Source organism: Heterodontus francisci, chromosome 14 (genome assembly GCF_036365525.1).
Source record: "Heterodontus francisci isolate sHetFra1 chromosome 14, sHetFra1.hap1, whole genome shotgun sequence".
Lineage (NCBI taxonomy): Eukaryota > Metazoa > Chordata > Chondrichthyes > Heterodontiformes > Heterodontidae > Heterodontus > Heterodontus francisci.
The window spans coordinates 59,317,390-59,344,747 of NC_090384.1; the positions used below are offsets into that span (position 1 = coordinate 59,317,390).

The following is a 27,358-nucleotide window of genomic DNA, read 5'->3' on the forward strand; positions in this document are numbered from 1 at the left end:
GACGTCAGGTACCCCTCCTGTGCCTTCCCATACCATTTTGCCAGCCTTCCCACCTCCCGGCCCATCGCCAAAGACCTGGTAAAATTCCAGCCAAAAGATCAAACTTTTCCTCCTATGCTGCAAAAGTTGATTTTATAAGTAATTATTTCCAAAAATACTGTAACGTAACTTGACCACTGTAGAGTTCCTATAGTTTTTAATATTGCAATCCTCACTTTCAGTCACTTTATTACCAAGCACAAAATAAAGCTTGGCATTTAAGCATATACTTGCTTGCCAAGTCTTTGGTTACATCAACTTGTGTCTTGCAAATCAGTTTCAGCTACCTGCTGATAGATAAATATTCTGGCAGCCAGAAAAGCAACAACTTCTATTTAACATCGCTGCCTATTAACCACCACCCCTGCTCCTTGCCCTCCCCCCACCCCCCTACTCCCAATTTCCTGCAGGATTTTTTCATAGGCACATTTTCAGAAAACTTTCAAGTTAGTTTAACTTTTCGTGCTATGAACAGAAACTCAAAATTTACTTTATGAGCATTTGACTTTAAAGAACAAACAGACTGGAAACATTTGTCACGATAGGTAAAGAGAAAAGGTAGCCTATTTTTTCTCCGTCTTTAAGACTGACAGTTAAAAGAAAACAGGTATTTTTGGCTAGGCATATTGAAAATGTAATCTATGTGAGTTTGTGCTTTATTTTCTATGGTTTTTATTTCAACTCTTTTTGTTGCTGTTGGTTCCAAATACAGTCGATTCTCATTATGGGAAACTTGTTATTACAGCCCTTTCCACTGCTCCCTTTCTCGGGGGTATTGCACCATAATAATTTCTGCATGAACTCACAATGAGATAACTTGTAAAAAAAAAAATTTGAAGTATCAGTGGGGTAATTTTTAACCTCGCTGCCTGGATGGCAGCCTGGCACAGCAGATCGCCCACCCACCCGCTCTAGAACTTGTCTGATTCTACTTCCATTGAGATCAACAGTGGTTGAAAATTACCTCAGTATCTTTTTCTGAACAGTCTTGTTTACCAGGGCAACAATTTTCTTTATGTGTTAAGGGTAGTGACAGCAAAAACCTGCTTTCTGTTAATACAAGGAGTGATTCTGTTGTACCTAGTGCAATCAGGGGATGTTCCATCCAAGTATATAAATGCAAAATCAGTCTCTGGTCATCATGTATGAACTTTTAGTCCACTGGGAAATAAATTATGGAAATAATTTGAGAGTTTCAAATAAGGAAGCTCTGTTGATGGCTTTATGGAGAAATGGACAGTGTGCTGTGGTATTGAGCCTTTGAATGAGATTTGACTGCAGACACATTCATCGAGGATGTTCAACAGCATGAAGCATTGCAGCATCTTCCATTGACATGCCTCTGCCTTTATTTGTATAATTTATTTTAGTTTTTGCCTTATGTTCTCTGAATGAAAATATTAAAACATAGCATTTTTCTTCAGCAGTGGTGATTAAGCCCAGGATCTCATGTGTTCTTCAGACCTTTTGAAAGAATTATCAGACAAAACTTTCTTCCATATTTGAGCAGAGTAAGAAAGAATCCACAAGCCGAGGTTTGATTAACTGCTGGTAGTCGGAGTCCTCAAAGCTTTGTGGACAGGAAGCTGCCAGTCTCCGCAATGCTGCCTGGAACAGACAGAGAGCTATGGATCAGAAAAAATCATATTGACATACCAATAGAATCAATGAAATGCTAATGCATGTCCAGAACCTCTGAACCAAAGCAAGTGGAATTGTACTTCCCAGTGCTTAACCTACACTTCTTTATTTATTATAAATTGATTTGTTCTGAAGAGGAAGGCATTTGATGTTATTTGTTACATTTCTTTTATAATAATCTTATCCCTTTTGCTGATCTATGTGTAGAACTGCATTCTTAATATTTTAGCAATATCATACGTTGCCAAATATGTTTTCACATTTTTGGCCCATTCCTTTATTTCTCTTGACAAATATTTTTCTTCCTGTCTGTTGGTTCTGATGAACATTATAGATCCTATAGCATAATTAATAGAAGAACAGCAATTTCCCATGGGTGTCCAAGGCAACATTCCTCTCCCAATCTTTTCATTCATTAATTTGCTGGCTGTACAATCTTGCTTTGCACAAACTGGCTGCTGCTTCGAAAGTAATTCAGTAAAGGTACTTAAGTCCTAAGGTTCGTAAAGGCACTACATGAATGCAAGTTCTTTTTCCTAACCAATTTTCTCCCTTTTTTCCTGAAAGGCATTGATTCATGCTTGAATACAGTTCTATGATTGCCAGTAACTCTCCAGTTTGTCATCCATGTAGCTATTTACATATGAGTCTTCACTATGACTGTCGGCAGGCTTTCTGGTACATGTATTTTCCAACATGCATCATGATCAGGAGTGGGAACCCTGCGTCATGTTTCTTTCCACTAAATCAGAGGCAGTAAACTTTTTCATGCTGTAAAACATTCATCTTTTAAGGATTAGGATCCATTCTCAAATTCCTGGTGATTACTATTATCATCTATGATATATCACATCAAATATCCTGTACATGCATATGCTTCCTGTCTGAAAAAATATGGGTTTGAGTAATGCTTTTGTGTCAACAGTTTGTCAATCATTCCAAGTCAGCTCTTAAATTGGGGATTCCCATGCTAATTCTGCTAACAATGGGCTTTCATAATTCAGGCCTCCACCCAGTAGGTGCCGCTGTAGCAGTCCCTCTGTCCCTCTCCCAGTAATTTTAATTTTTAGTACCAACATTTCTCAATCTCTTCAGAGCTCACTATAATCTTTTTTTTTTAAAGTTCCTGTAAGTTATGGAAGTTTAATATGATTTTTTGAACTTTTTATGACTGATTATTAATATAGAATCAAAAAAATTTATAACACAGAAGGAGGCCATTTGGATCATCTTGTCTGTGCTGGTGTTTTGTGAGAGCAAACCAAAACTAACACCACTGCTCCACATATTCCCCATAGCCCTGTATCTTTCTCTGTTGATCTATCCAACTATCTTTATCCAATTTTCCTTTAAAGGATGCAATGGTTTCTGCAGTATCTTCCACCTCTCCTCACAACTATAATTGCCCATCTCAGGCTTCATTTTGGTGAATCTTTCTTTTAATTGTTATATGTCAGTATTATTTCCTTATGTATTATTCAGTAGCCTTTTCGTATTCCCTTTTAGACTTTCTATTCCCACTCTACACTTTAAAATTTATCATGATTTTCTTTAGCATTGTCAGCCCTAATTTCATCATATCTCTCTTTTTATGTCTCGTTTTATCTTCATTCTATTTATCCACAGAACTCTGTTCCTTGATACCATGATGGAATAAATATATTTATACTCCATCTATCTCATATGTGAAGATGTTCCACTGCTGATCCATTGAAGTGTTTTATTGCCCTATTTACTTTAGATCAGATAATTTCTTATCTCATTGAGCTTCACATTTTCATAGTCCAGCACTCTTGGCTTTGACTCTTCCACTCTTTTCTATTCCTACATTGAAATGTTATGGTCGCTATTTCCTAATTATTCTACTACTTTAACCTCAGGTATTTGACACATTTCATTTCCAGAATTAAATCAAGCATGCTTCTTCCCTTATTGGAATGAAAATCAACAACAACAGTAACTTGTATTTATATATTGCTTTTAACATTGTAAACCATCCCAAGGCACTTCACAAGAGCAGTATCAAACAAGATTTGACATTGAGCCACATAAGGAGATATTAGGGCAGATGACTAAAAGCTTGGTCAAAGGTTTTAAGGAACCTACTGAAGGAAGAGAGACAGAGAGGTTTTGGGAGGGAATTCCAGAGCTTTTGGCCCAGGCAGCTAAAAGCCACCGCTGCTAATGGTGGAGTGTTTAAAATTGTAGGATGCAGAAGAGGCTAGAATTGGATGAATGCAGAGATCTCCAATGTTTGTAGGCTGGAGGAAATTACAGAGATAGGGAGAGGCAAGGCCATAGATGGATATGAAAACAAGGATGAGAATTTTAAAACTGAGGATGTAAATGCAAAGACAGGGGTGATGGGTGAATGGGACGTGGTACGGAAACCCAATGAGGGATTCAAACATGACATTGTGGGAAAGCTGTGAACAGATTTGAGAGACTACAGCACATTCAAGGATTTTGGAGAGGAAAGGGAGGATGCAGATGGGGCAGTAGTTTGCAAGGACAGACCATACTGAGTTGGAAGCTTTCCTTCCAAAAAGTATTTCTCACATTGACCACATGCATTACCTTTATTCCAACCAATCTTGGAACAGTTAAAATCTCTCTGCAACTCTTCACACCTATCTGATTTCCACTGTAATGCAGACTGAACATTGTAAATTTTCTTCCCTAGTTCTTAATTCTATCCATATGGAATCTGTTGTAATCCAACCCCTATTTTTAACGTGTGCATTTTTTTTTGCATCACAAAATGCTATGCTAGTGTTGTTAATCTCTAACTACCTCAAAGCCTTTTTTCCCATTTATCTAAAATAATATATTTTCATTTATTTCAACTTACCTTCCCCACAAGGATGCTGCTGCTGCTTCATTTCAGGTGAAGGCCAATCCTTCAGGATAGCTTTCCTTGTTTCAGAACTTCGTCTAACACTCCAAGAACCCTTCCCCCATACAGCACTACAGCCACACATTGACCTTGCCAATCTTTCTTTCCTTAATCTGTGGTACAGGTTGGAATCCAGAGATTACTGCCTTTGAAGTCTTGCTTTTCAATCTCGTGCCTAATTCAAACTCATTCACACTGCAAGACCTTATTATCTCAGATGCTGCAGAGTGTGCTCATGCAAATATGCTTGCCCCTGGAAATATAGATGATCCATGATGACCCACTTACTGTATTTTGCACACATTCCCTGTGCAGATCTTCCTCTGAATCTAAATGCCTTATTTAAAAATGTGGTTGGCGTGAGCCTGAACTCACCTAAATGGAGAATTTTCTCTAAGGCTGAACTTGACACTATTGTGACATTTCTCACTGTAATAGCTTGTACCTTCGTCTCCTTCATTTATAACTGAAACTCTGATCTTTGTCCTATAAATAATGTGGGCAATGCCATGGGGAAGTTAGTGTATGTTAAAGTTTCAAGTAGAGAAACTTTGCTGATGGCCTTCTGTTCAGGAAGATTAGCGTATTTCAATCAAGGTGGTAACTGGAGTCATCGACAACTGGTTTCTACAATTCTGAGCTGGAGCAAAAAACTAAATTAGTTCAGGCCCTTGCTCCAAATCACCATTCAGTGATCTGTGCTGGAAAATGCATGCATCTTGAATAGTTTGTTGACAAATGCACTTCCCAGCTGAATGCAGTTCCACAAATAAACCAACAAAGGGGTAAGATTAACAAAAGAAATTTAACATCGAGTATCAAAAGTTACTCATCAGAAAAATAAGCTGACACTAAATTAGGAAGTAAAGACCTACAGAAAATGTTAGAATGCATGAATTACAAACTTAGAGTATGTTATAGAAAAATTAGTACGGTATTATTACTTCCATAGAGACTGAAGATCATGAATGGTGCAGTATATTTCTAACGGAGCTTATTTAAATACCTGCAGCGCACCCACTCCCTTTTTTCTTCCCCCAAATTCCATCTTTGATTTCCAACCAAGGTACTTTCTCACCTGCTCTTCTGAGTGTATTTCCCAATTCTTTCCATGTCGTTCACTCAACCCTTCCACCCACTGAGGTAGTTTTCTTACGATCTCCTCATTGAGGTATATATTTTCTTCCACCTACTTTCATCCCACTAAGGGAGTATGCCAGAAGTCTGCTTTTCCCTTTCCTCTCACTGTGGGTGGTGACTCACTCCCGACCGCTGAGAGTATTTGGATCTCCCTACTGAAAAAGTACACCATTCTCTCCCTCCTTTCACCCCGCTACCCTCACCTGCACCCATTCAGAGAGTCCCCTTGAGGTTCTCTGCTTTCTTCCCTTCTCACTGATTTGGTTATCTTGCTTCTCTCTTGCAATCCCTGCCTCCAATTGAGATAGCTTCCTTGCTCCACAGCTGAGTTATTTCCCTACCTCTTGGCTGTGGTGGTTTCCCTGCTTCCCACCCTTCAGTCCTTCTCTGCTTTGAACCAATTCTCCCCTACACTGTAATTCTGGGTGATCAAAAACTGTACTTGGTCTTGACTCCCCGTGTGCCTTGGGGGATCATCTCAATGTCCAAGTGGACTGGACCAATTGACATACAAGCAATAAAGTTACCAGTGCATTGTAACATTTACAAATGGCACATTTAATGGAAATCCGCAGTATGTTCTCTTGATATTATGTTTCTTGTCAAATTATTGTAGGGTTTATAAACCAGTAATCTAACTTTGAAAATAATACATAGTATTTAGCACAGGCATATTGGGTTTTGCATTTCATGGAGGTAAAGTGGCAATTTGGCGGCTGTTCATTGTTTGGAAAAAATGGATTGTGTAGGGCTAGAGAGTATGTCCAGGCTTAGCAGAAAATAAGCAGCTGAAGAGGCTTTGAGAGGCAGTGGAGAGAGACTATAGCCAAAAAATTTGGCTTCGTGGTGCTGCTGGAGCTAGTGCTATGAAAGCTGGAGTTTCCGAAAACGGAGGGTGCACTCCTTCTGGCATGGCCCGCGATGTTGGTAACAGCACTAGTGCAAGCATGCTGTGTGCGCACTGGAAGCTTTGACAGTTGCCAGATTGTAACATCAAACAGCCTTTCAGGCTGATTTGACAATAATTCTACCAATTTGAACTGAGCAGGTTGAGTTAACGCCGTGTTCTAAACACTCCCACCTGAACATACATGAGGGACCCCCATTAGTGTTATTTAAAGGGCCAGCCATTCAACTTGCAACTGAGACGCTTTTGATTTACTTTTGCTATTGATGTTAATTGGCCAGAGGAGTTTATTTATTTTATTTTTTTATTTATTTAGAGATACAGCACTGAAACAGGCCCTTCGGCCCACCGAGTCTGTGCCGACCAACAACCACCCATTTATACTAACCCTACAGTAATCCCATACTCCCTACCACCTACCTACACTAGGGGCAATTTATAATGGCCAATTTACCTATCAACCTGCAAGTCTTTGGCTGTGGAAGGAAACCAGAGCACCCAGCGAAAACCCACGCGGTCACAGGGAGAACTTGCAAACTCCGCACAGGCAGTACCCTGAATCGAACCCGGGTCCCTGGAGCAGTGAGGCTGCGGTGCTAACCAAAATGGAGTTCCTACAATGTGTACAAGATTCTTTTCCAACCCAATGTGCAAGAAGCCCAACAAGGAAGGATTGGCTACTAGATCCACTAATGGGGAATGAGCCAGAACAGATAAAAGAAGTAAAAATAGGGGAATAGTGGCCATAATGTTACAAGCTTGAAGATAATTATTGAAAGGACACAAATGTGACGAAGGCCAGAGTAATAGATTGGAAGAAAGAGGATTTTAAGGGGCTGAGAATAGAACTTGGGAAAATAAAATGGATGACAACATTGGTAAAAAATGATGTATATCAGCAAAGGCAAACATTTAAACTGGTGTTCAACAGAGTCCAGGAAACAAATATTCTGCTAAAAAAACAAGAGCAAGCTAAAACACTAATGGCCCACCATGGATGAATAAAGGCATAAGGAAAAAAGAGAAGAAAAAAGACATACACTAAATACATGGACAGCAAGGAAGAGCATGACTAGGAAGAATAGAAGAGATTAGAAGAGAATCAATAAAAACAATTAGAAGGGCAAAGAGGAACTCTGAAATTAATTATCAAGGAACATAAAACAAAACAGTAAAATAGTTTACAGGCACGTAAATAAAAAAAGGAAAGTTGAGATGGGGTTAGAGCCACTTAATGATGGACAGGATAATATCGCAGGCAGTGATAGAGAAGTGGCAGCAATATTAAATAATTACTTTGCTTCAGTATTTACCAGGGAAACAGGACAGGTGGACATGACATTGGATGATGAGATTAGAATAAAAAGAGGTAAAATATTAAATAAACCAATCAAACGTAAAGAGAATAAAACCCCTGGTCCAGATGAATTAAATCCATACATTTTAAAAGAATCTAGGAAGAGATAGCAGAGGCATTACTTCTTTCTTTCTTTCTTTTGGGCCTCCTTATCTCGAGAGACAATGGATACGCGCCTGGAGGTGGTCAGTGATTTTGGAGTGACCTCTCCATGGCGCATGCCTGGGCAAATTTATGGAGGTTGAGAGTTGCCCAGTCGTCAAAACCCCCCTCTCGGCCTTTCTGGTGGGGTCCAAAGGAGTGCAGGACACGACGTTTGGCACCAGTATGGCTGCAGGAACTGCCGGAAACATGCCAAAGGTGACACATGACCGCCTACGGGGTTCCGCTCCGGATTTTCTGTTAGGGTTTACTCCCTTAGCCTTGGTCTCTCCCGAGACGCCCACAAGGCAGTGGGGTTGTTGGGGCCCCTACACAGGTGTAGGATGGTGCCGGTGGGAGGAGGGGATGCAAGGGGGAGGGGTAGAGGGAGGGGGTGGGGGGGGGGGTGCAGGGGAAGGGATCTACTTATATTGTAAAAATTAAGTGAACAAGTTTAGTAGGTACACTTTCGTACTTAGAATAGTTTGGATCCAGGATTGTACGTAGGTAGAAGAAAACTTTCTTTTAATAATTATCAAAATGAGACAATTCTGGAACTGTATTATGTAAATAGGGTGTTTTTAGTTTACGAGATGTCAAAGGCAGACTACACAATACCCAGGAACAAGGATACTAACACCCTTAACCCATATGTTCATAAAATCCCTTCAGTTGTTGCATCCTACACTGACATACCAAGCTTTACACAGGCAGAATTTTGCCCAATCTGACAAATTCTCACTACATTTGAAGGAAGCTGTTGCATGTTACATTTCATTGGAATCAGCCCTGGAAAAATAATTGCAGTACTGAGACAAAAAGGAAGCAATTCCCTAAAATTTAACCAGCATTTGTTTGTATATTTACTACAGTATAAAAATAGAATTAAGTTGTGAATTTCAAAAGAAAAAAATATAAATAGAATATTCTTCTTTGGCCTCCTTGTCTCGAGAGACAATGGGTAAGCGCCTGGAGGTGGTCAGTGGTTTGTGAAGCAGTGCCTGGATATACCAGGAAATTAAAACAATGGAAGCATGAGATAGCGGGAAACAAAGTAAATCATTTCATCTAACATTAAACTTTCTCAAATTCTATTTTTGACACAAGAGTTGACTGCCCAGGTGTGACGGCAGAATAGTTCTAATCACGCCTCTTAAATGACTTTGTGCTAGTGTGAATGTAATATTCACCCAATAATGTAAACAGATGTTGCGCAATATAGAATCAGCATAAGACATTTTCCTGGAATCAGACGAAGCCCGTGTAAAAAAAAAAAGCTCCAATTGCCTGTGAAGCAAGTGTATTTATAACCCTGCTTTCTGTTCCTGGGTGTGCCCAAGGGCAATGTACCTACATATACCACTCCCTAGGGAAAGCTACAATTATCACTTTTGTGAAATAAGTGAGAAATACTGAATTGTTTCAATTGAATGCACCGTTTGTGACGTTCATTTTTACCTCATCATCATCTGCATCATAATGAGCATAGTGCTGTTCTAGCAGCTCTCTTTGATGTCGCTCCTGCTCTAGAGTTTGGCTGATCAGCTGAGCAACTTCACTGCTCTGGCCAGGTTTCTCTCGCCCAATCAGGAATCTAACACTGGCATTACTACACATTTTTAATAATGGTTAGTGAAAGGTGCAGTGCCAGAAGACTGGCAGATAGCTAATGTTATATCTATATTTAAGAAGGGAGATAGAACATGTCTAAGAAACTATAGACCAGTCAGTTTAACATTGTTGGTAGGAAATCTAATGGAATGCCTACTACAGGAGAGCAAGAAGAACATCTAGCAACAAAAATACAACAATAGATGGAGTGGATTTCAAAAGGGGAAGTCTTACTTGGCCAACCGTATTGAACTTTTTGAAGCGGTAACTGAAAGAGTAGACAAGGGTAATGCAGTAGATGTAATTTATCTAGATTTTCAAAAGGCCTTTGATAAGGTACCACATAATAAACTAGTGAATACTGGCAAATGAGTTTCAACATAGATAAATGTGAGGTATTACATTTAGGCAAGAAAACTAAGAAGGTTGCAAATTACTTAGAAAATAATCTAAATGAGTAAAGGAACAAAGGGATATGGGAGTACAAATACACAAATCACTACAAGTTGTGACACAGGTTAATTATTCCATAAAAAGCAACCCAAGCACTAGGGTTTATTTTGAGAGGGATAGATTTGAAAAGTAAAGAAGTTATGCTAAACTTTCCTCAAACCTTGGTTAGACCACACCTGGAGTACTGTGCACAATTCTGGCTGCAATATTATAAAGAAGATATAGCAGCACTGGAGAGGGTGCAAAAAAGATTTACAAGGGTGATACCAGAAATGCGGGGGTATACCTTTCAGGAGAGGCTGAACAGTTTGGGTCTCTTTTCTCTTGGAAAGAGAAGGCTGAGGGGTGACCTAATAGAGGTCTTTAACATCATGATAAGATTTTTATAGAGTGGATACAGAAAGAATGTTTCCACTTGTGGGCAAGGACAAAACTAGAGACCAGCAATATAAGATAGTCACTAAGAAATCCAATAGGGAATTCAGAAGAAACTTCTTTATCCAGAGAGTGATGAGAATGTGGAATTTGCTAGCACAGGCTGTGGTTAAAGTGAATAGTAAGATGCATTTAAGGGGAGGCTAAAAAGTATGTGAGGGAGAAGGAAATCGAGGGTTATGCTGATAGAGTTCCATGATGAAAGACAGGAGGAGGCACAAGTGCAGCATAAATGCCAGCATGGACTGGTTGGGATGAATGGTCTGTTTCTGTACTGTATATCTTATGTTAACCATGTGGAAGTACTGTGTTGTGCTCTTGGAGGAGTTTTGGTGACTTGTTGGATTTTGAAGGAGCATTACTGTATCATAAAAGGGAAGTTGAAGTTTTCTTCCCTGTGTACAGAAAGCCTCCTGGAGCTATGGGGGCTTCAGTTGCAGTGCCTCTTGTGTTGCAACATGACAGGACCATGGAACATAGGCTGCACAGAGGGGAAGCTGTGCGTAGAGGAAGAAGGAGGAAAGCTCTCCACATAAGGCCCGATCAATCAAGGGTATTCAGGGAGCACTTCTCCTGTCACAGGAACAGTGTGTGAAGTGCCTACAATTCATCAAGGAGTTGAGTCACTGAACTGGGTCAGTTCCACACAGCAGGGCAAGGACAGCGCTGCCAGTGACCATCATGGTCACAGTCGTCCTTAACTTATATGGAAGTGGATTCTTCCAGGCAGGAACAGGCAACATAGCCAACATTTTCCACTTCACTACCCACTGCTGGATCTGGGAAGGGACAAAGGTCCTGCCCTGTACACCAGGAAAGGGGGCTTCATCGTCTTCTCTCTGATGGGAGAGTAGCTGGAGGAGCAGGCATGTGGCTTTGGCAAGGTAGTGGGACTCCCATTGGTGCAGGAAGCCACTGACTGCAGTCACGTGACTCTGTGGGCAGCACATGTAAACAGGGAGAAGTACAGGAACTGCAAGGGCTACCACTCTCTCACTGTGCAGTTGGTGTGCACCCACACCCAGGACATCATGATGGTGAATGCCTGGTATTCTGGTAGCAGCCATAATGCCTTCATCATGAGAAAGTCAGCCAATCCCACTGTCTTTTGGCCATCATGCCAAACCAGAGGCTGTCTGCTTAGAGACCAGGAATACCCTCTGTACATACAGCTCATGACTTCCCTCCACCACCTGACCATGCGAGGACAGCGTATATATAACGAGAGTCATGCAACTATATGAAATATTGTGGAGCAGACCATCTGCATCCTCAAGCAACAGTTCTGCTACTTGGATTGCTCGGGGTACTCACACTCGGCGCAGGCTTGGAGGGCCAAATGGCCTGTTCCTGTGCTGTACTGTTCTTTGTTCAAACTCACCCTCCGGGATGGTTGCACACAAGCTATCCTTCTTCCCCGGCCTGGGTGCAGCCCATTCATGCTCAGTGAATCACCACGTGCAGATCCCGAATCTATACTACCCTTTAACGTACATGCTATGCCAATATCTGAGCTGGTGGCTGCGATTGTCAGATCAAGCAATGCCACTTCTTCCTGAGAGGTCTGTAGGTGCTCTCTCCCTTCCTCATGAGGCTGAAGTAGCTGGCATGTGGCAGTTCTTGGTTTTCTAAAAGAATAAATGCAGAAGGGGAGGATTAGGGTGAGAGAAGGGAGGTGGGTGGAAAGCAAGGGGTCCATGGTCGCACCATCTGCAGCTTGCGGTGCATACTAGAAAGCAGGATGAGGGCGAGGTTTGGATTTGAGAAGGGCAGAAGGCAGGAACATACTGTGATCTTGAATATTCTCAGCAGTAGCAGATTCAATGGGCTCTGGCACAGCTATCTGCAAGGTACAGAGCATCAAGTCCTCCAGAAGGAACATCTGATGCCGGCATGTCTGTGCCCTTCTGTTTCTGGTCTGTTCCTTCCTGTTATGGGCCACCTTGTCCTGCAAGAGAGAAGGAAGAATGTCCATGATTGTGTTTGGGTGATGAAAGAATGCAGAAGGAGGGAGAGATGGATGTGAGGATGGCAGCAATGGAAGGTGTGTGAGGGTGAGGTGGAGTATTTTTATGTTAGGCCTGAGTCCTGAGCGCTAGGGACTGCTGATGCATGAGTGATGGGGGTGTGATGCATTGAGCAGTGTGTGGAGTTGGTGGTGTGGTGGGTAAGAAATGTCCTGTGAAGTTACATTCACTGGCCTTGACCACCCACATGAGGTCGACAGCCAGGTCGTCAGGACGAGACTCTAGGAATTGACCTCCCTGGCCAACTATTCCCATTCCCTTCAGAGGGTTTGCCTTGAGGGTCTCCTGGTCTCCTACGGAAACATTGCTTCTCTCCACTCGTGCACTAATGCCTCCAGCGCTACATCAGAAAAAGTTGATGCCCTCTCTCTTGACTGTTGCTCCATTTGGGATGCTTCTCCTTGCAGTCCATTCCCGCACAGACAGTCAGCAGCTGCTTCCTTATAACGACTGCAACTCCCTCTTTAAGAGAGCCAGGCTGACTTTAAGAGGCATAGACTCACTTAAAGATGTGCTAGCCATGCCTGCTGCTGGGCCCCTGTTGAGCATTCAACCATCCAGCAGCATAGGCCGTGTTCAGCTTAACACGACAATCATTCAATGAGGAGGCAGCACAAAATTTGAGTACTGTCTGCCGAAACAGGACTGGGTGTGGGTTAATTACAAATCGTGATCCCTGTATCTGAAAATGGGAGCAATCCAAGTTTCCCCCCCATACAAGTCTTGAGATTAACAAAAAGAGAAAAGTTAGATTATATTATGTAATTGGTAAGGTTTTAAATATGAATTGCTTTGCTGCTTTCTATATTTAGAAAGAAAGTAGTCCTCTTAAAAAGAATATACAAAATAAACGTTTTACTGCAGCTATATCCTTCTACAGTTTACATCAAAACACTTGACTTTTGCACTTCAAGTTTCTGCTCCATGTAAACTAAACTAATGTTGTTATTTAATGTATTAGGAAATTAAACTTAAAGTCAACTAAAGTTTGGGCAACTAATTCTATACCGAGAAGAACAAATTCATTAAAATGATATTCCATAATTGCTTTTGTGGGTCAATAATTTCTCCATTGGAACAGATTTTGTCAAAAAAAGTTTGAAATTTTATTGTTGACTGTTAATAGAAAAACTATGTGGTGAATTATGAAAACAACTAACATTGTTACTAAAAATATCACTCACCAGGCATGCCACTAATACTGAATCGCTATTATTCCTCTCAGAGGGGGATCGGCAGAGCTCAATCAAACGAGGAATACCTGCATACCAGATTAATAGAAAACCATGAGATATGTATCATGGAGAATTGTAAACATATATGTACAATACTATAAGTGCAACAATGAATATATTTCTAATTGCCATATTTACTAAAAATATGACACCTATGTTTTTGAGCAAGTTGTAAACATAGTAAAATAATTTGTACATCCCTTCTTCTCTTTCCTTTCCCTTTCCATTTTCAAGATGCTGACTCTTGGGATACAGTTCTACGGATGGCGGCAACTGTACAGTACTCTGCCTAAATGGCCAATCTTCACATCTGAGTCTGAACAGTGTGTGTTGACAGATTATTCAATAGTGAAAGGCAATACAGCTGAACCCTATCCTGGCTGCACTTTCTGTCCACATACCCATACTTCCAAGCAAGGTTGAAACAATAATGATGAGGAGCTGAGACCTTGATTGAATATTCCTCTAGATTGTCAAGGGTACTTCGACCAACTTTAGTGCCTGAGTGAGACCAGCTAATTTTGATCTTGATCTGCCTGGCTCAATGCCATACTGAATATTTCACTTAATGAACCATGGGGGAGTTCATCGAGTCATAGAGTCACTTATGGCATAGAAGGAGGCCATTCAGTCAATCTAGTCCATGCCAGCTCTCCACAGAGCAATCGAGTTAGTCCCACTACCCTGCTTGATCCCCATAGCCCTGCAAGTTTATTTCCTTCAAGTGCCCATCCAATCTCCCTTTCAAATCATTGATTGTCTCCATTTCCACCACCCTTGTGATCAGCGAGTTCCAGGTCATTACCACTTGCTGCGTAAAAAGCTCTTCTTCACATTTCCCCTGCATATCTTGTCCAAAATCTTCAATCTGTATCCCCTAGTCCTTGTACCATCAGTAAATGAGAACAGATGTTCTGGTGTTTCCTATCAATTAGATTTACAGGAATACCTTAGCAAAGTATGTCTATAAACCACTATCCAGTGAATTACAAAATCAACATAGTACCGACACATGGAAGGAAATATAAATTATGTTTCATTGCATGTTGCTCTTACAGTTAAGGCTTGTGGCAATGTGGGTTATGTTCGGCTCTCTGCTTAGACGGGCTAGTGTAACTGCAGACTTTTGTAAAACTCTTTCTAATGCTGCACCCTCTGCAGAAATCCCAGGTGAGGTTTTCTCATGGAGAAACTCCAGCAAAAGCTCCACACCTTAAAAAAAAATCACAATTTTTTTTAATAATCTGTTTTAAATGTACTGTTGTCATTTTGTTCATCATTCTGGTTTAACTTGGACAAACTTTGGTCTACTTTTTATCAGAACTTAAATAATCATGCTTTACATGCCTCATGGCCAATATTGACACATTGTGCAGTGGTAAGAATCATCATCATTCTGATGAGATATTAAACTGAGGTCCCTTCCATCAAACATGATGGACACTATGAAGAAGGGACTGTTGTCCCAGTGTTCAAAGATCACGTTTCTGCTATTTGCTTTCCTCAGAGTCCCCAGTACAAATTGCTGCTAGTGACATCACAAAGCCCACTCTGCAACACAGCTAATGCCGGTTGATCAGGATGCCTAGTAACAAGCATTCAACTCACCATTAACAATGGTGCGACTGGGCAAAGCTGTTGGCCAGATGCACCAAAAATTACTAGTAACATATTGCCATAAATCAGAAATTGCACTAAAACAGAAAGATATAAAGGTTAGTCTCTTTTAGCAACTTATGGAAACATATTCTACTTTTGTATCAATCTGTTTAAGAAATATAAGGTAGAAATAAAGATAAAAAGATTTGCATTAATATAGTCTCTTTCACGGCCTCAGGAAATCCCAAAGCAGTTCCATAGCCGATAAAGTACTTTTGAAGTGTAGTCACTGTTGTTATGTAGGAATGTAAGAGGTAGGCAGTTATATTAAGGTATAAATTAGGACAGTTTTTAAAAATATGTTAAATATTATATGAGTAGCCAGCTAGAACACAAATGGGTTGAAATGATGCTGTGTGATACTTGCAACAAATACATCAAATATGTTTGTCTGATATCCCTCTGTCGACTATTTTGGCAAAGACATAAACCTTTTTTAAATGAACAGTTTAATAATTTTGTTGAAATAGTTGGTTGGCAATACCATACAGGGCAATTTTGACCCTAGAGAAGGTAATGTCTTATTTCATGTCCATATCCTTGGCAGTAGTTCTTCTCCTGTAACTGATGAAGTTCCGACTTCAAGAAATCAAAAAGCACTCAGAACCCTCTACAGCTTGTCTGAGGCACAAATAGATAGTTATGATGTTCACAGATGTAGGCATATCTGATTTATAGTAAAAAGAGAGACTTGCAAAGAAGCATTTTGTAAAGTTACTGATATAGAACAGAAATACATTTTTGAACAATAGAAAATGCAAAGGAGGAATTGAGAAGAGCAGCTGAGCAAAAAAAAACTCAGAAATGTTGGAAATGCATAGTGTTCCATCAGCATATCAAACAAGTAAAAAGGCAGGTTACTACTCAAGTACAGACCCTATTTTAGAACTCAAGAAACATGAGAAAAGAGGAGGGAGGAAAAGATCTTGTAGGTAGGTAGGTGAGGAGGAACGACAGAAAAAAAGCGGGGAGCAGTTGAGAACCAAAGCTGAGACACCAAAAAAATGACTAGTTCAAAAACATGTCTCGACACTGAAGGAATGAGATCAAGAATGACTGAAAACAACATCAGTGTTGAGTGTTAGTGCTAAGAAAATCATTCCTAGATGACAGCTGAGGTTGATAATCAGAATGAAATAAGTAATCGTCAATGTTCAGCTGAACTGCTGAAGGAAAGAAATTGTTTTTTGTAGTAAAATTGTCCTAAAATCAAGGCTGCCTTGGAACAGGATAAATTATTTGAATAATAAGTGGTCACAGAAAAAGATACATTTTAGTTTAATCTCAAGCTCAGCAGAAGGAAGGTGTATAGATAGTTTAGACTTAACACCCTTATGCAAAGAGTAGTGAATGTTTAAGAGACCAGCAGAGTCAGATAGTGTGGAAAAATTTAAGGGAGAATTGATATTTGAAACGATTAAATGGCATTAGTTTTTGGGATTGGCCAGATGTACTGCGGAAACTTTTTCAATCTTGTACTTTCCTATGTTCCCACGATCTGGCTAATTATAAAAGAACGCATTGATTTGAGTGAAACCAAGGCCCTTTTACAACCAGCTATAGAATTGAGGGGGTGTCCAAACACTGAAAGGAGCCAACAACAATACTGGAGGACTCTTTGGATTAGAAGAGGTTTTGAGGGTGGAGGGCCAGTTCTTTCATCTCCAGTTCCATTTCCTTGTCAAGAAAACGTTTTGCAACAACAATCCTATATCATTTAATTGGGGGGTGGCGGAGGAAAGAGAGAACTGAGCATAAAGAGGCACTGAAACACAAATAACAGAAATTCAAAGAGGCAATTCTGTACTCACGGTGATTGCTAGAGAATAAGAACTGACTGTAATAACCGCCCAGAAAATGTTATGGAACAACAGTGGCTTTATGTGGAAAGGTCAGGCAAAACAAATTCATTGCGCATAAGAGATGACTAGATGTCATGCATGCAAGTGAAACTGAATGTGTGCTGAGGCAAAGCCTAATCTGACAGAGAACAGGCAGTTTTGTCTAATAACACGTATTTTCAGACACAATCTAATTTACCTCTTTTATATTAAAAAAGGATTTGAATAAAATGTGAACTTTAGTTTGCAATAATTGCATTTATTTTATAATTTTCTTTTTCAAAAATAAATGGTTACCTGAATCATATGAACTCTGTCAATTTAAGTACTTTTGATCGGAGGCAATTACATATAGATTTTTTCAGTCACTGTTGTTAGTTCATGAACATTTGAATCAAATTCATGGTTCCAATAAAGCTTGTTCCCTCTCCCTTGCTCTGGCGATGTTTATTGGGTCTCTGCCACCACCATTGGGTTATTGCTGTTACTACCTCAGTGACTAAATTTTAATAACAGTTTCTCTTTTCATAATGCAATTTGTCGTCATTCATGCAATCAACAGGTAGTAAATGTGACTGTTAAAATATCATACGATTTACAATCATTTTCAGTAAAAATTGTGGGCACATGCATTACATCGCACCAGTGCAAATATTTTCTGTGCAGAAGAAAGCTCGAGTTACATTAGGATTATAACAAAGGAAAGTATGTGTATGATTAAATGCAAACCATTATCATTAATGTGACATATTAAAATAATAGATCCAGAGCTGATGCTATAAAAGTTTTGATATTTTAACATCATTATAGCTGGCTGACAAAATACTTCAACCAGCAAGATATAACCACAAGTTTGATTTTAACATCTGGCCTTTTATTACCCAGTAGCAGGGAAGATGTATATGTTTCTTCAAGGAACTTATGGCCCTGTTACACCAACTGATGCAGTATCAGCATCATTTGTAGCAGAATGTAGGGTGTGCCCATTTATTCTAGACACTCACATCACTGTGAAAGGGGGACAATGCCAGAAGCTCTTGTGTTTGTACTCAGGTGCCTGGAATTTAATTTAACAACTCACTGTACTCATGTTGTATTTATTTTCTTTTTGATCAATCCTGATGGATGATCAGTTCTCTTCAATCATTGATATATAGAATAACGGTGCCACAGATGGAATCAGTTTAAGTTGGGGTTGGGGGCGGTGGGGGTCGAGGTGGGGGGGGCAGTGGTGGAGGTTGCCGGGGAAGGCAGAAACAAAAATAGAAACTGCTAATGTACACAAATGGCCCATCAGCATCTGTGAAGAGAAAATTCAAGTTAACCTTTCAGTTGTGACTATTTCCCAGAAAGATAAGCAAGGATTTTAGTATGAAAAGATAGAAAGAGAAGAAACATTGGGCTGAATTTTACAAGCCCCTCAATGTCAGGTGTCGTGTTGGGGGGGGGGCCTAAAATTCTTCAGGGAGAGGCCCGCCTCGACCCCCGACGTCGAGAAGACCCCGCCGGATATTAGCAGGGGCGGCGAGGCCTCGGTACGGCCCCCTTCATCTAAATATTTAAATTAGCATTAATGAAATGCAAATTAACTTACTTGCCGACGGCGGCCGTCCCACATCGATTTTACGTCGTTGGAGTTCAGAGGGGAGACACTGGAGGGGAGGGGGGCACGGGGTGGGGGGGGGAGTGGGGAAACACTCTTTATTGGCTGTGGGGATGATGGGAAGGGTTTAAAGGGCAAATGTGAGAAGGTTGGGGGGGGAAGGTTCGGGTTGGGAATAAAATGAGTTTTCAGAATAAAGAGCAATGAAAAGACCATGGGGGCGGGCGGGTTGGGTTGGGAAAGGGCTGCATCTTCTACTTATTTATTAAAAACAAATAAAATGTAACATGCCTTTAAAAATGTAAAATTTATGCTAAGGACTTGAAGCCCTTTAAAAATGTCGCCGGCGCCTATGCGGTGGCACCAGACGGTGTAGCCTGGGACGCAGCAGCCGCCCCCTCTACATCATCGGGGGCAGCTGCTCCGCTCCCTCCATTTAAATCAGCAGAGCGCGGTGCGCTGATAAAATTCAACCCATCATGTAAAAGACACAATTTGTGCCAGATATAATTAAACTTCAGCTGCCCCAAGGAAAACTAAACACAGGACTATATATTTGAAACAGAAAGAACAACAAAAGGAAATTGCAGAGAAGCACCCACCAAAAACTATCAAGAAAGCTGGCAATGAAGAGAAAAAGGTTGGCGTTCAGGGAAATTGACTATCAGATATTGAGCCTTTTACCAGCATCTTATCCAGGAAAATGAGACATGCGAGAAAATCCTCCATAGATATGGTAATAATAGTCTTGTGTTATGACCAGGTGAGAAAGATGTCTGGGGGACCCTTTCAGCCTTCACCTGGTTCCACCGTAACAGCGTTTAATTTTAAACACACAGTGTTTTTAGCTCCCCCTTGGTGAATCCTTGTTCACCTCTTTCCAATTATAAGGCAAAGAAACTAGCACAAACAGATTGTCTTAGAGTTAAAGAAGAAAGATTGATATTTATTAAACTTGAACTTAATTCATTTGACGCCTACGGACACACAAATCACCCACGCTAGCATGCATAGGCAATACGCACATTCAAATAGAGAAGGAAAAGTCCCGAAGGAAAATAAAATATAGAAGTTTGAGGCAATATTTGAAGAGTTGCTGTTACGGTTCTTCGAGCTTGCTGTAGAGTCCTTGATTGTAGGTAGATCTTGCTTTTCGTTGGGGCCCAGTATTCTTCTTAAACCTTGTTCGCTGCAGGACACTTTTCTCTCTTGGGGTTCATGTGTCTTCAGTGGATTCAGAGGCCTGTGAGAAAGAGATGGGAGCAGACAGGAGAGAGATCTCAGTCCAGGAGCAAACAGTATTTCTCAGTTCAAACTCTCTGTGGCCAGTTCAAAAGAAAACCCTGGAACAGCTAATTATTCATGTGACCAGCTGGTTTAACTAGTCCTGGCCCTTGTGGATTGTATCCTCCTGAGCAGGCCCTGGAATGCACTTCTTCACCTTCGATGTCTGTTAGTTCGTAAATGTTTTTTTCCAGCCATTGCTGATCTGTTTAACAAGTCATTTCCTTCCACAAACAACAGTTAAAAATCAATGTTCATGACAAAATTGATGTGCTTCATTCTTGGGAGGTGGGGGTCTAGCGCGACATTTGCCTTGAATAGACTTGGGCTTTTCAGAAAGTTAAGTGGTGTTGAGAGAGATGAGGTGCATCAGCTTCCAGAAGGGTGTAAGTGGGTCCATGGAATGTTTTCAAAGAAAGGAGATTTTTTTAAAAAATCATTGTTATCTTCCTTATAAAGAGGTTGCAGGGGAGCTACATCAGATCCCCCAGCCCATCCACTGGCAGGCAGGTGCCAAACTTTCAGGCAGCTGGGTATCAGAGACATGTCCATAATGGAACAGGTGTCCACTGGTCCCATATAAATAAGGCATCCTACCACAGGCACTGCAAACTCTGCTAAATCAATGCTGGCAAGCACAATCCTGCTGGAACTGTCATAATCTGGCTCATAAATTTGCAGGACTAAGGCTTTCATTGTCACATTGAAAGCTATAGTGAAGATCAAGATGTAATAATTCAGCCATTGCACTGAAACAGAGGATGTTTAATCTGAACAAAATTGATTGGTCAATCTAGAATGGTACTAAAAGAGTTAGACATTGAGTGGAGGAAGTTATTGATATGAAAAAAGAAAAGAGAAAGGAGTTCTGATAAACCCCTCATGGAAAGACCAATTTGTAAAAGAACTGGAGAGCCAATTCACCTTTGCTGAAATTTCAAAAGTTCAAAATTTCAACTTGGTGAAATGCTATATAATGTAATATTTACGAGTGCATGATGCCAGAACCTGCCAAAGACTTTGGAGGCGTTGACAGCAAGGATTGATGAGTTACCAAAATCAGGTAGGAAACCAAGGATTAGGGTTATTGATGTTTTCTTGAATTGGAGTAGGGATGAAAGTGATATACTCCAGAGGCTTGATTTTCAGCCCCCACCGGGGACGGGAATGGAGGCTGGAGGGCACTAAAAAAAACACTGCCAGTGCGCGTGCCAGTTCCCTGGCTCCATCCTACCCCTGAACCATTGTCCCAGAGGCAGCACGGGGCATGGCAGGGCTACCCCCTCACTCACAGTGGGTAGCCGATTAAACCAATTAAAGGCCTATTAAGGCCTGTTAACGGAGTCCAATTGGGATTTTCAAGTTGACCTCCAGGTTCTCAGAGGCAGCAGGAGACAGTTTAGCTGCCTGGAGGCAGCCTTCCGGTGGTGGGGATGGAGGCAACCAGCATTCCAGGCAGGCTTAGAGGCCTGGCTGCAAAAAACATTTTTTTATTTAAACTTTAAAAAGGCTGGAAAGAGTTGTGGGATGACCTTAAGAAGGGACCGTTTTAAGAATCTGTAAGTAAAGGTCACTGGAGGAAGTGTTGTCGAGTCACACATGGCTAAGGAGTTGTGAGTGTAGCCCAACAGAGTGAGATGTGTGTAGATGTAGCTCCTGCAGTAGCTGTGTATATATGTTCTAGTTAAGTTATAATAAAACCTCATGTATTCTTTGGATATTGCTTGTAGTCCTGTGAATCTTACAATAGTTCACACACTAAAGGAACAAATAAGATTACATGGTGGCAATGTTTGGGATTTATTTTTCTGAAGACCACCAAATATCACACCATGGCAACATATATTTTTTTTTTCTGAAGAACACACCAAGAAAGAACAAAGAACAGCTAATTGCCTACCTGGAGTGACTGAAGATTCAGGCAGACAGCAGTTGGCAGGAGACCTCACAACAGTTCGGTGACTGCAGACAGGACCCCATGAGGTGTTGAACTCTGTGAGTACAGTAGGCAAATTGCCTGGAGATTGGAGCTTTCAACTAATCTGGCAGTGGGTCAAAAAATTTGCAAAGCAGTAGCTACAGTCATAACAGCTTTATTTTTTTTCTATGTGGGTGGGGCCTAAGCCAGAAAAAGCAGGAAAAGCTCAACAGCACCACTGGAGGTCCATCTCAAAGTAAAAGGCTGGCTGTGGCAGCTGCCAGTACTGCAAGTTGAAGTGCTCCCCCTAGGAAAAAAAACTCTCAGTTTTAAAAAAGCTCAACGTTAAAAGAAAAACAGACAAGCTGTGTAAGCAAAGGCAACTGTAATCTCACTCTTAGAAAAGGGCAAGCCTGCAAAAACAAACCTGTCAAAAAAGGAACAGAAAGCTGTACCTGTAGAGCAGAGAGCCCATAAAAGAAGCGTGCTTGTGAAAAAGAAATCCTGTAAAAAGTCGTATATTTATTTTAAAAAAGTATGATCATTCAAAAAATTACTTTCAGGTATCCAATCATGGATTGGGAGGTATCAGGCATAGTGTCTGAATTTAAACTGTTTCAACAACAGTTGGAACTGTGTTTCCTGGATCAAGAAGTGGGTGAACCAGAGAAACAAGATATCAAACTCTAGATCACACTGGGCAATGAGGGCCTGCAATGGATCAAAACATCAGGATTGTCAGCTAAGGATCAGAAGGACCCAAGCAAGCTATGGGCATTCCTGGAAGATTAACTCAAGGTAAAGGTCAATTTCCGAGTACATAGGCTTGAGCTTAGGACCTACTGGCAAAGGCAAGATGACTCCATTAACCAGTTTGTTGCAAGGTGCCGAGACAAAGCTCAGGAATGTGACTTCGCAGATATTGAATTGTCGGAACGAGCTAGTAATCAGGTCAACCCCAATAGAGGCCTTTCAAAGAGACCTGCTAGAAAAGAAGAAAGGGCACTGCATAGATGCACTACTCAATGATGGAAGGAAATTTGAAGCCACCATGGCTGGGTGCCAACAGTTACAAGCGTTGGGGGTGGCTACGACAATTGGTATCGTAACCAAGGCTCAGAAGTTTGCTATACCTTGTGACAAATGTGGCCTGACTCATCCAATTTGCAGTTGCCCAGCCTACCAGGATCAGTGCAAAGCTTGTGGCATGCGTGGACATTGGGCAAGGCAGTGCAGAAGGCCAAGCTCAGATAATGCACACCAGAATGCTGGCAGATCACATGCAGGGAGAATGTCTGCAAGACGGGGTGGCAAACGTAACAAAAGGTATGCTAACATACAATAAAAGCCCAAGCAGGTAGATCAGATCAGCGAAGAGATAGATTGCCAGGAGGATACAGATGAAGAATGCACTCGTACGATCAGCGAGCAAGCATTTCACATAGTTAATTTGGATCAACATGTCAATGCCATTACGCAATCTGAGGCATTTGCCATGATCAGGATTATATATTCTCAAAAGAGCAGTAGGCATAAGCTCAGAGTGAAAATTGATACCAGAGCAAGTGCAAATATTCTGCCCATCCGTAAGGACATATATTTAAAGAAATTGGAAACTAGCTATCTACAATCTAGTGCTTTGGAGTGATAACCTTACAGTGCAACTGTGGGAGCTCCGAGTGGCTACTACAAATGTTTTATATTGTAGACACAACTGGGAAGTCTTCCAGTATGCTGAGGTTTATGAATTGTCACAATACATGAAGTCAATAATGCACCGAAGATGGTATAAAATATACAGTTCGAGTGTTTTGGATAGTCCATGTAAAGGATGACACAAAGGCTGGGAGTCTTGACATGAAGAGGCAATATGACCGGGGATCTCGCCTCAGACTTCAGTTTGTTGTAGCAAGTACCCAGAGGCCAGAGGGATTGCTGGTGATTGGTGAAGTTGCTAGTCATCATCTGTCTTAAGTTTTCCACAGTAAAGGCTATATTTCTCTCTAAACAAAGGAAGATGAAGGTATTATATGACAGGCAAGCAGGACCAGAATTAGCTCGATTGAGAGTAGGACAGAAGCTCAGAGTCCTCAACCATGCGTCGGGAACTTGGTATCCTGCAGAAGTTGCTAGGATATGCAATCAGCCCAGATTGTATAAGGTCCAGACACCCAATGGTGCTTTTCTCAGATGGAACTGAAGTTAACACAGAGAGCTATATGACAACACTACATGTGACAACCCTGTGGCACCGTGGACACTTTCAAAGACAAAATCTGACGATGAATGTACAGAGGCTATGAGCACAGAAGAAGAATATGCTAACCAGAGTCTCAGAGGAGTAGTCAAGACGATCTCAGCTCTGGGAAGAGATTTATGATGACAAGATTGGGATGAATAAGCAAAATTCCTCTATGTTTTAGAAAGTGTTAAACTTGCTGTTACGGCCACGTGGTGTGATGTGGGTGGTTCCCCCTGTTCAACTCCCCACCTGACTGCAGCATGTGTTTTGTTATTAGGGTTTAATCCCTTTGGTGGTTTATTTCTCAAATGAACAGACAGCGACAGGTTTTCTTGTAGTCTTTAAAAAGCAGAAAATCAATTGTTTATCGATCAATATGCCTTATCCCAAAATTATTGCAACTGCACTGTCATGAAAACCCCACCTGCCAAGAATGAGGCATATTAATTTCATCATATGAAACATTAATTCTAAACTGTTGCTGGACTGAAAAGATGACTTGCTTAAAGAGATCACAGCAGTGGCTGGAAACATTTGCATTCTAAGAGACAGTTGCCTGCAGAAGACAATGGAACTGCTCCCTGATCCAATTAACCCAAATTGATTTCGATCACCAGAAATTAAATGTGTAAAACGCCAGCATTCCATTCCTTCCCCCCGCCCCCGCCCCCCACCCACTGAGGGTGTCTGCTAAGATGGAGAATCCACAAAAACGCAAGAGAATTTGTTAAAGAAAAAAGTTTTTCACGTGACTAATCTGTTGGCCCAGGTTTGGTTTTGAATTGTGTTCACAGAACAGTTTGAGTCAGACTGCAATTTGAAGACAACAGAGAAGGAAGGTCTCTCTCTCTCTCCCTCTCACGCAAAGACAGGGACCCACAGAAGGAAACTAAGCTCAAGACAGAAAACCATCTAAACAAGTTTGTAAGTGCATTGGGCCCCAATGAGATGGCAAGATTGAACTGCAATCAAAGATTTTACATCAAACTCAAAAGACAGTAAATGAACTCTAGCTATTGCCCATGATTCTTTCCCCTTTTCTGTCTCTATCTGCGTGTGTGTTTATTGTGTAGGCATGCTAGCGTGATCGCGTCACGTATTTTTAGTAGTTTTAACTGAATTAGAGTTTTAAGGTGAATAAACTCACACCTTTCTTGTTTAAATCTAAGAAAACCTGTCTGGTTGATTTCTTTGCCATTACAATTGGAGAGCAGTGAACAAGCATTCACCGAGAGGAAGCTAAAAACAGTGTTTTAAAAATTAAATCCTGTTACGGTCAAGCCAGGCAAAGATTAGAGATACAGCACTGAAACAGGCCCTTCGGCCCACCGAGTCTGTGCCGAACATCAACCACCCATTTATACTAATCCTACACTAATCCCACATTCCCACCAAACATCCCCACCTGTCCCTATATTTCCCTACCACCTACCTATACTAGTGACAATTTATAATGGCCAATTTACCTATCAACCTGCAAGTCTTTTGGCTTGTGGGAGGAAACCGGAGAAAACCCACGCAGACACAGGGAGAACTTGCAAACTCCACACAGGGAGTACCCGGAATCGAACCCGGGTCCCTGGAGCCGTGAGGCTGCGGTGCTAACCACTGCGCCACTGTGCCGCCCAAAGGCTGAGAGGGAATCCCTAGACCCCTTTCTCATCTGGTTTTAACAGACATTTGAGGGCTAGCATCTGGATTTGACCCACAGAAATTGAGAAATTGGAAGTGGGAAGTCAAATTGATCCCAATCAAAAAGAGAAAAGATTTCAATACAGGTTTTCCTGTGGTTGTGTGTGCTAGAATATTAACATGTCTGCCATTGAAGCCAGAAACTCCCTAAGCCAGGGTGAAGTTACTTGGGATAAGTTAAAAGCACTGTCTGTGGAAGAGTTGAAAAAACTGGCTGAGCAGTGTGGAATCACTGTCCGTGCCAAGGCTAGAAAGTCTAAACTCCTAAGACTAGTGGCCAACCATTTTTCCCTCGAATCTGAAGAAGGAGAATAGGTGAGATATAGACTCTGACAGGGTATTGCGAGCAAAGATACAATTGGAACAGAGGAAGCTTGAATTTCAAGAAAGAGAGAGAAAGGAGAAAGATAAAGAAAGGCAGGAAAGAGAGAAAGAAAGAGCCTTTCAGAAGGAACGTGAGGAATGAGAAAGAGAAAGACAGGAGAGAAAGAAAGATAAGAGAGAGAGAAAGAGAGAGAGGAGAGAGAAAGAGAAAGAACCTTTCAGAAGGAATGCAAGGAGAGAGAGCTGACATGGCTTGAGTTAACTAGGGGGTGACAGAGTAACGCCAGTGAAAGTACGGCCAATATGGAGGAACATAATTCAGGGCTGGGTACAGAATTGCTAAAACTTTCCCAATTGATTCCAAAATTCAACAAGGGAGACGTGGAAGCATTTTTTGTAACTTTTGAAAAACTTTCAAGGCAGTTAAAGTGGCCAGCTGAGACTTGGACTCTGCTGTTACAAAGCAAGTTAACAGGAAAAGCCCATGAGGTTTATTCCCTGTTGCCAGATGAGAGTTCATCAAATTATGAACTGTCAAAAAATGCTATCCTTGGGGCATGTGAGTTAGTACCGGAAGCCTATTACCAAAACTTTAGAACCCTCAAGAAGCAAGCTGATCAAACTTACTTGGAGTTTGAGAGAAGTAAGCAGCTGGCTTTTGACCAGCGGCAGAGGGCTGTTAAAGTGCAACCCAGCTATGAAAATCTCAAAGAGGTAATTTTGCTAGAGGAATTTTAAAAAGTCTCTCCCACTCTCCATAAAAACCCATGTAGAGGAACAGAATGTTCATAGAGCCAGGCAAGCTGCAGTTCTGGCTGATTAGTTTGTTCTCATCTATAAGTCGGATCCCCAGGGGAAAATCTTTCCGAGTCGCCCCCACAAATCCGAAAAGAACAAAGGGTGGGAAGGTGAT

General features: G+C 41.2%; 1 protein-coding gene across 1 annotated transcript in view; it reads right to left on the reverse strand.

Moving 5' to 3' along the window:
• Positions 1 to 449: 449 nt before the first annotated feature.
• Positions 450 to 27,358, reverse strand: part of LOC137377309 (protein inscuteable homolog) — a 358,743-nt gene continuing 331,834 nt past the window's right edge. The window contains exons 9-11 of the mRNA XM_068046873.1: positions 14,939 to 15,094; positions 13,832 to 13,908; positions 450 to 1,647 (exon numbers count right to left, since the gene is read on the reverse strand). Of these exons, the coding sequence (XP_067902974.1) occupies positions 1,519 to 1,647; positions 13,832 to 13,908; positions 14,939 to 15,094 (362 nt within the window). The 3' untranslated portion in view covers positions 450 to 1,518. The remainder of the gene's footprint in view (positions 1,648 to 13,831; positions 13,909 to 14,938; positions 15,095 to 27,358) is intronic.